This window comes from Cheilinus undulatus, linkage group 13 (assembly GCF_018320785.1).
Source record: "Cheilinus undulatus linkage group 13, ASM1832078v1, whole genome shotgun sequence".
NCBI lineage: Eukaryota > Metazoa > Chordata > Actinopteri > Labriformes > Labridae > Cheilinus > Cheilinus undulatus.
Window position 1 is genome coordinate 633,078 of NC_054877.1, and position 9,869 is coordinate 642,946.

Here is a 9,869-nt window from a genome sequence, read left to right on the forward strand (position 1 = left end):
TTTAAATTAATGCACCTTTATTGATATGAAGGACTAAATGGTCATTTATCCTCCCTCTCAGTCAGCAGAAACAGGCTTATAATGAGACCAGAATTTAAAACAACAGAATTTAAACTTGATTTTATAAAGAAAGTTTGAGCCAAAGAAAACCACACCGTATAAAATCATACCACATTGTGTCCAACCATGTGGTTCAATATAATGAGATTTTACAGAACAATGCAATAAAACACAATATTACTGAGATACAGATGCTGCACAGCCCCATTCACTATCATACAATACAGCAGTGGTTCTCAACCTCTGGGTCGGAACCCCCATTGGGGGTCAGGAATCACTGAGAGGGGGTCTCAAGATTCCCTGAAGAAATCGAAGAATATTTTTTAAATGACATTGCTTCCACTTTACACAACTTTTGCCAAATTTGAACCAGTTTTCATCATTTTTCCCCCAATTTTATCAAATTTTTGCCAGTTAACACATATTTTTGCCCATTTTAACCCTTTTTTCTTCCTGTTTTTGCCACTTCTAAACCAATTCTCGCAACTTAAGCCTAATGTTGCCACTGTTGATCCATTATTGGCACTTTTTAACCCTATTTTTTACCACTTTTTACACCCAATTTCTCTCATCTTAACCACATTTCACCATCTAATATGTCCATTTTTGCCAGTTTAACCAACTTTTGCCAATATCTGCCTTTCTTTCTACCTCAGTTAACACTTTTTTGCCAGATTTTATCCATTTTTCATCTCATGTTACCAAATTTCCACCCATTTTTGTCCATTTGAAGCATTTTCAGCCCTTTTAAATCCCTTTTACCATTATTTATGCCCATTCTTGCCTTTTTATTGTTTTTTTTTGCAATTTAAATCTAATTTTTGCCACTTCTAACCCATTTATACTACTTTTTAAAACCAATTTCACCTCCTTTTCTACCATTTTTTGCCATTGTTAACCCATTATTGCAATTTTTTAACAAAAGGGATTCACATTTTTAAGAAGGCTTTTTACTACACACATGAATAAATAAAGAGATTGGTTTCTTTGATAACAGTGGTTATTGTTTCAGGGCTAAATATTAAGTATATTGTTTTATTGTTCTTAAATTGTTTTTTTTTTTTTTTTTAAAAACAATGAAATGATTATTTTAGTGTTTATACCTTTTCATTGGTTTATTTGTTTTATTCCTGCATTGTTTTGTCTACTTATGTACAGCACTTTGTTTCAGCTGTGGTTGTTTTAAAGTGCTTTATAAATTAAGTTGAGTTGAGTTGAGTATAGATATCATGGCTTAACTTTACAATAAACCAGGATTTTGCTGACCTCCATCATCCCCCAGTTTGGCTGGGTCCCAGAAACCTCCCCCTTCATCCCCCCTCATGTACAGCCTTGTCTCCACATGAATGTTCATGGCTGTGTTCAAACACCTTCAGGTACAGTGGCGGTCCCCGGTCTCTGGCACCTTTATTTTGGGGGTCACAGGCTGAAAAGGTTGAGAAGCCCTGCAATACTGCATGGTACAGCAGAGTAGGATAGGATATGATAGGGATGTAACAGCACTGTAAATGAAATATGATATATGATATGGTATGTTAGTTTAGGGGGGGGTTGAAACCCACTAAACGTCTCACACCAACCCATACCATTTTATATAACACATTATAAGACATGATATGGTGTGGTGTGATGGGATGAACTTATTAATGTTGTTAGGATTTACTAACACCAGGTCCAAGTCTAACATTCAAGGATGATTGTCAGTCAATCTCAGATCAATTATTATTATTTCATACACAAAGTAGCACTGTCATTTTGGCAGCTATTTTTAATTTTAGTCTTTAGACAAAATGTCCTTTAGTTTTAGTCACATTTTAGTCATTTCTATCCTTTTTAGTTTTAGTCGACAGAATATTTTAGTCTGGATATAGTCTGTTTTTATCTAGTTTTAGTTGACGAAAACTCAAAACATTTAAGTCTAGTTTTAGTCTAGTTTTAGTCTAGTTTTAGTCTAGTTTTAGTTGACGAAAACTCAAAACATTTTAGTCTAGTTTTAGTCTAGTTTTAGTCTAGTTTTAGTTGACGAAAACTCAAAACATTTTAGTCTAGTTTTAGTCTAGTTTTAGTCTAGTTTTAGTCTAGTTTTAGTTGACGAAAACTCAAAACATTTTAGTCTAGTTTTAGTCTAGTTTTAGTCTAGTTTTAGTCTAGTTTTAGTCTAGTTTTAGTTGACGAAAACTCAAAACATTTAAGTCTAGTTTTAGTCTAGTTTTAGTCTAGTTTTAGTATAGTTTTGGTTGACGAAAACTCAAAAGATTTTAGTCTAGTTTTAGTCTAGTTTTAGTCTAGTTTTAGTCTAGTTTTAGTTGACGAAAACTCAAAACATTTTAGTCTAGTTTTAGTCTAGTTTTAGTCTAGTTTTAGTTGACGAAAACTCAAAACATTTAAGTCTAGTTTTAGTCTAGTTTTAGTCTAGTTTTAGTTGACGAAAACTCAAAACATTTAAGTCTAGTTTTAGTCTAGTTTTAGTCTAGTTTTAGTCTAGTTTTAGCCTAGTTTTAGTCTAGTTTTATTCTAGTTTTAGTTTAGTTTTAGTCTAGTTTTAGTCTAGTTTTAGTCTAGTTTTAGTTGACGAAAACTCAAAACATTTAAGTCTAGTTTTAGTCTAGTTTTAGTCTAGTTTTAGTCTAGTTTTAGCCTAGTTTTAGTCTAGTTTTAGTTGACGAAAACTCAAGAGATTTTAGTCTTGTTTTAGTCTAGTTTTAGTCTAGGTTTGGTGTACTTTTAGTCTAGTTTTAGTGTAGTTTTAGCCTAGTTTTAGTCTAGTTTTAGTTGACGAAAACTCAAAAGATTTTAGTATAGTTTAAGTCTAGTTTTAGTCTAGTTTTAGTCTAGTTTTAGTCAAGTTTTAGTCTAGTTTTAGTCTAGTTTTAGTGTAGTTTTAGTGTAGTTTTAGTCTAGTTTTAGTGTAGTTTTAGTCTAGTTTTAGTTTAGTTTTAGTGTAGTTTTAGTCTAGTTTTAGTCTAGTTTTAGTGTAGTTTTAGTCTAGTTTTAGTCTAGTTTTAGTGTAGTTTAAGTTGACGAAAACTCAAAAGATTTTAGTCTAGTTTTAGTCTAGTTTTAGTTGACGAAAACTCAAAAGATTTTAGTATAGTTTTAGTCTAGTTTTAGTCTAGTTTTAGTTGACGAAAACTCAAAAGATTTTAGTCTAGTTTTAGTCTAGTTTTAGTGTAGTTTTAGTCTAGTTTTAGTTTAGTTTTAGTGTAGTTTTAGTCTAGTTTAAGTCTAGTTTTAGTCAAGTTTTAGTCTAGTTTTAGTATAGCTTTAGTCTAGTTTTAGTTTAGTTTTAGTGTAGTTTTAGTCTAGTTTTAGTCTAGTTTTAGTGTAGTTTTAGTCTAGTTTTAGTCTAGTTTTAGTGTAGTTTTAGTTGACGAAAACTCAAAAGATTTTAGTCTAGTTTTAGTCTAGTTTTAGTGTAGTTTTAGTCTAGTTTTAGTCTAGTTTTAGTGTAGTTTTGGTCTAGTTTTAGTGTAGTTTTAGTCTAGTTTTAGTTTAGTTTTAGTCTAGTTTTAGTGTAGTTTTAGTCTAGTTTTAGTCTAGTTTTAGTTGACGAAAACTCAAAACATTTTGGTCTAGTTTTAGTCTAGTTTCAGTGTAGTTTTAGTCTAGTTTTAGTCTAGTTTTAGTTGACGAAAACTCAAAAGATTTTAGTCTTGTTTTAGTCTAGTTTTAGTCTAGGTTTGGTGTGCTTTTAGTCTAGTTTTAGTGTAGTTTTAGTCTAGTTTTAGTCTAGTTTTAGTTGACGAAAACTCAAAAGATTTTAGTCTTGTTTTAGTCTAGTTTTAGTCTAGGTTTGGTGTACTTTTAGTCTAGTTTTAGTGTAGTTTTAGCCTAGTTTTAGTCTAGTTTTAGTTGACGAAAACTCAAAAGATTTTAGTATAGTTTTAGTCTAGTTTTAGTCTAGTTTTAGTTGACGAAAACTCAAAAGATTTTAGTCTAGTTTTAGTCTAGTTTTAGTCTAGTTTTAGTCTAGTTTTAGTGTAGTTTTAGTCTAGTTTTAGTGTAGTTTTAGTCTAGTTTTAGTTGACGAAAACTCAAAACATTTTAGTCTAGTTTTAGTCTAGTTTTGGTTGACGAAAACTCAAAAGATTTTAGTCTAGTTTTAGTCTAGTTTTAGTTTAGTTTTAGTCTAGTTTTAGTCTAGTTTTAGTGTAGTTTTAGTTGACGAAAACTCAAAAGATTTTAGTCTAGTTTTAGTCTAGTTTTAGTTTAGTTTTAGTTTAGTTTTAGTCTAGTTTTAGTCTAGTTTTAGTCTAGTTTTAGTGTAGTTTTAGTCTAGTTTTAGTGTAGTTTTGGTTGACGAAAACTCAAAACATTTTAGTCTAGTTTTAGTCTAGTTTTAGTTTAGTTTTAGTTTAGTTTTAGTCTAGTTTTAGTCTAGTTTTAGTCTAGTTTTAGTTTAGTTTTAGTCTAGTTTTATTCTAGTTTTAGTTTAGTTTTAGTCTAGTTTTAGTCTAGTTTTAGTATAGTTTTGGTTGACGAAAACTCAAAAGATTTTAGTCTAGTTTTAGTGTAGTTTTAGTGTAGTTTTAGTCTAGTTTTAGTCTTGTTTTAGTGTAGTTTTAGTTTAGTTTTAGTCTAGTTTTAGTCTAGTTTTAGTGTAGTTTTGGTTGACGAAAACTCAAAAGATTTTAGTCTAGTTTTAGTCTAGTTTTAGTCTAGTTTTAGTCTAGTTTTAGTTTAGTTTTAGTCTAGTTTTGGTTTAGTTTTAGTCTAGTTTTGGTTGACGAAAACTCAAAACATTTAATCTCGTTTTAGATCATAAAAATTCCTCACATTTTACCCGGGGTATACACTGTGTAATTTCAAGGTGACCATACGATGGTGGTGGCAGAATGTCATCTCATACTCTACGACTGAATCGCTTACAATGCCCGACCATCGTGCACAACCTGAGTGCTCACACTGTGCGACTGAGGTTGAGATGGACTGTGACAGACACCCGCAGAGTTTCCTTTTTAAAAAGTCACAAACAGTCAGGGTGCAGTGTCTCCAGTCACATTCTCTCTCTCGCCCTTTGCCGCTATCTCTCGCTGTCTCTCACACACACACACACAGCATCACCTGTCAGCTGCAGATCTATGGATAGGAATCTTTCCTGCTGGTTTATTTCCTTTATCATAGCAGAGGTGCATCAGAAAGTCATTCTAGCTGTTATGTCATGGTAACTTAGGACGTTGTCTGACCCTTTACTAAGGAAAACAATCCCCCAAAGTTGTTCATTCTGCTCGTGTTTCTGCTCTCACTGTGAAGTGTCCAGAGTCGTACAACCAAAATATCAAACATGCCAGAAATCCAACTGAAAGTCGGCCTGACTTCAGAGTGAGTCGTGCGACTCTAAATTCGTGGCTGAATCGGAGGAAAATTGCACAGAGTACACCCGGCTTTAGTCTTTACTTTTAGTCCAAACATTTATTTTCCTGCCTAAATCTGGTCCCAAACCATGGTAGTGTGTTCTCTGCTAAAGCTGGGGTCCCTGCTTCCTACAGCTGAGAGGAAGAATAGATACAGATGTGTTGTTTTTAGACAGATTTACCCACAGAGGAGAAATGTCACAGATTTTGAATGTCCGATGAAAACTCCATGACATTTTAGTCTGGTTTTAGTCATCTTGATGAAAACTAAACTTACTTTAAGCCGGTTTTAGTCATCACAGATCTGTTTTTGTTGGTCTTAGTCTGGTTTTGTCATAGAAGAAAGGCTGCTGATAAATAGTTTTAGTCATAGTGTTAGTCGATTAAATTAACACTGCTGCAGTAGTTATTTTGATTATTATGATGTAATTCAAAAAGAACTTAAATTATGATCTAGGTCATAGGTATCAAACTCAAGGCCCGGGGGCCAAATCTGGCCTGTGGAACAGTTAAATCTGGCCCGCAGGATGATCTGATGTTTCTGTTCTAACTGTCCCATCAGTCTGAGGTCTGCAGATTTCCTCAAGTATAAAAATGTGAACGTGTCCTGATGATTTAAGAGATCCTTGTTAAGTCATCAAATCTGAAAAAGGAGTAAAAATGTTTAGATAAGAAGTCAGAAATGTGGGAAAATAAATTAATTTGTGCTTTAATTTCATGTTTTCAATTTTACATCTCACAATCAGGACTCAAACTTAGGATTTTGACTTTTTATTTCATACTTTGAGCATTTCAACTCATAATTTTGACTTCCCATAGAAATTTTTGAGCTTTAGGTTTCCGAATACTAAATTTTAATTCATATTTTGACCCTTTTAACCAGTTAGTTTGTATTTTATCTCATGTTGTCAACTCCAAACTTTGACTTCATAATCCCATAGTTAAACCTTTTAGACTCACAATTCATTTTAATTTTAATTTTAATTCAATTTTATTTTGAATCTCATGATTAAACTCATGATTTTGACTTTCTTTCTAAAATATCTGCCTTTAAAAAACATTATTTTTCATTTTCAGTTTCATGGTTTGACCTTTTTGAACTAATAAATGTACTTTTCTCAGATTGTGAGCCTTTTTAAAATCATTTATCATCAGTGCTCAGTTTTTTCATATTTTATTCCTGGTGAAATGAGGTTGACAGTTTCTGGTTTAAAGGTGACCCCGTTCGGCCCTCAGGTTAGTCCTGGATCCAGAATCCGGCCCCTGCTCTGGTCGAGTTTGAGGTAAAGCTGTTCAAGTTGAACTGAACTGCTAAAACGTCATTTTTATTTTTAAGTGTCTGTCTTCTGCGTATTTATAAAAATGTCATAAAAACAGTTTTGAATGCAAAATAGTGGAATTTTAAAATGCCATGAGAAGGATCATTACTCCAGATTAACAGCAGGGATGGAGGCACTAATCGTGATTAAAGTTGTAAAGTTTGGCGTTCCTACTCTGATTGGAGGAAGTGTAAATGCTGAGACTTTAACCCACCAGGGACGTTTTTGTCCATTTGAGCACATTTCTCCTCTTCCTCTGCTCACCAGTTTGGCTGTGTTTGTGCATATGGTCTGATTTTAGGAACAAAGTTTCTTTCTACGCAAATTTTTAAATTCAGATTTCAAATGCTCTAATAGGTCAGAGGAACGCTGTGAAACAAATTTACTACCCTTTAAAGCCATTAAGGACAAAAACGTCCACTTCCAAAAACAGCATTAAAAACTGCATACATTCATATTTTTTTCAGCTTTTTTTGGGTCAAATTTTGATCAATTTCAGTTCTGATCAAAACAGTCAAATAATGAATAATTTTCAGGATTTTAACCCTTTAAATGCCAGTTTGATTACAGGATGGTCACATTTTTTCTAAAAAAAAAAAACACAAAACAGCCAATATTTTCCAGATAACTGATGTTGGGGGGTAAGGGTGTGTTATTTTTTAAATCAGTCCTGGGTTTGTCAAACATTAGCCAAAATACTGACTTTGGTGCATTTTCAGTTTTTGTGTAGCATCTGATTTAAAATTTTCTACCCTTTAGAGCCCCTTATGGATAAAAACGTCCCGCTGACTCCCATTCAAACCACATTTCTTTATCTTATAGTAATCAAACCGGCATTTAAAGGGTTAAAATCCTTAAACTGATTGAATATTTGGTAGTTTTGAGCACAGCTGAAGTTGTTTAAGAGATCTGTGTTATAAAAAGCAGAAAAATATGAATGTGTGATAAATCAGGGATGGTATTAAAATACCATCCCTGATTTATCAGAGATGGTATTTTAAAATCATTCTGAAAACTCTGATTATTTCTAATCTGTTGGGGATTAATAACGACTTTACTCCAAAACAAACGTCTGTTTAGAGGAGAAGAGGCTTTTTTACGCGTGCACCAGATAAAGGTGGCAGACTGAACTATGAATGTTAGACTGAGTCAGGTGTGTTTGAATTAAACCTGAGAATATCAGTAAAAACGTGACTGTAGCTGCGTTAATGAACCTGTAGACTCCAGACTACATGAGTCTGTCAGAGCTAACCCAGATCCCTGAGAGTCTGCAGGACTCTAACGAACCCTGACTCTGTCAGCCTGTGTGGAACAGGATGGTGATGAAGATGATGATGAAGCTCACCGTTATGTGGCGCGTATCCCCATCCGTGAGACATGGCTGCTCCGTCTGTTCGCTCTCCTGCTGACACACAAAGATCAGTCCTAGTCAGAGAACAGGGTCTGGGAGGAGGAGGAGGATGCTGGTCTTTATATCTGCCTCTGCCCCGGTGGGTTTGGCTTCAGGCTCCATGAGGAGGACGGAGCAGTGATGGCGTCCTGATGCTCTCACAGGAGGGCTGTTAGACATCATCCATCACATCCATCTGTATCTGCTCAGCTCCGAGGATTTCACCTCAATATCCGGACACCCTGCTTTCCTTTCCATCTCCTGCCAGCTCTCTGGTCTCGGTGATCCAGCTCTCTGGTCTCGGTGATCCAGCTCTCTGGTCTCGGTGATCCAGCTTCTGACGTGCTGCTCACTGAAAGGTGCACAGGCACGGGATGTGCATGCCTGTGGCTCTGTGCAGGGCCGTACAAAGCATCTGAGGGGTCCTCCAGTCTGGCCCCCTGCTCCAAGCTTAAGTCCGTCTAAAGGACTCTAAACCGGGCTCTGGAAGGTCCACATGCAGGACTACACAGAGCTCATTCCCCAGTTAGCCTCACTGATTGTAGAGCAGTGATCATCAACAGGCGGCCCGGGGGCCACATCAGGCCCCCCATATCTTCCCATCTGGCCCCCAGAACATAATCAAATTCAAAATATGTGCAGAGGAAAGAGTCTAGATCAGTGATACTCAACCAAAGAGCCAAATTGTTGAAAAATACCTTTGCAAGAGCCACAATCTAAGCGGTGAAAAGTGGCAAAAATGGCTTCAGTAGCATTTTAAGTAAATCAAAGGTGGCAAAAATGGTCAAGAAGCAGCAAAAATGTGTGAAATGGGGCAAAAATGGGGAGGAAAAATATGTGAAAAGGGTCATAAAATAACAAAAATGGGTGAGAAGTGACAAAAAATGAGTTACAGGTGGCAAAATGGTCCAAAAGTGGCAAAAACGTGACTGAAAATGGGTGGAAATTGACCAAAATGACCTAAAAGCTGTCAAGAGTGGCAAAAAGTGGAAATAATAAGTGGCAAAAATGGGCAAAATACAGGAAAAAAAAAATGTAATGGCAAAAGTTAGTTCTAATGGGTGAAAAGTGGTGAAAAATTGTGATAAAAGGCATAAAAGTTTCCCTTTAAGGCCTCAGAGTGAACGGCTTTAGCTCAGCCTTGAAGCCACGTCTCCATGTTGATGCTGTTCCCTGGGATCGGTCCGGATCCTCAGCTGATAGAATCTGTTTATAGAAATGTCCGGAGCCGTAGCGGTACGTTAATAAAGACACAGGATGAAGCTGGACTGTCCCAGCAGATACAGCCAGCATCCAGATAGAGACGAGTATAATCTAAACCCCACTCCATCCTCCTTCCTCTGACCTGAAGGAACATTCAGACCTGACATTTCAGCAGCAGGTTAAGTTTGATAGCTGTAAATGTAGTCCTCTTATCACGGCTCCTCTAAGATTTACCTGAATAAATAAAGTTCACAGTGAAAAGTGGAGGGTTAATTTCTCAGAGTTAGGTTGATTTAACCCCCTAAGTGTAATTTTAACTCCACCCTGAGTTAGGTGGTCTTCAGTGTTGGAGTTGTTTGACAGTCTTGATCTCATCAACACTGCAGAGAATCAATTGATATAAGCCCCGCCTACTTTCATTTCAAAATTTGAATAATTTTCCCATGATGCCCTCATGCAGAGTGTTTGTGTGTGTTTTAGATGTGTTGAGTTGTGCTTGGATTTGTTTAGATGATGCCTAGTGTACAGTAATCATTGCTTGGA

At 35.5% G+C, this 9,869-nt stretch overlaps 1 protein-coding gene across 1 annotated transcript in view; it reads right to left on the reverse strand.

Annotated features, from left to right (window-relative positions):
- The window catches only part of ca8 (carbonic anhydrase VIII), a 34,256-nt gene extending 25,839 nt beyond the window's left edge, over positions 1 to 8,417 (reverse strand). The window contains exon 1 of the mRNA XM_041802765.1: positions 8,079 to 8,417. Coding sequence (XP_041658699.1) covers positions 8,079 to 8,112 — 34 coding nt within the window. The 5' untranslated portion in view covers positions 8,113 to 8,417. The remainder of the gene's footprint in view (positions 1 to 8,078) is intronic.
- Between the last annotated feature and the right edge of the window lie 1,452 nt (positions 8,418 to 9,869).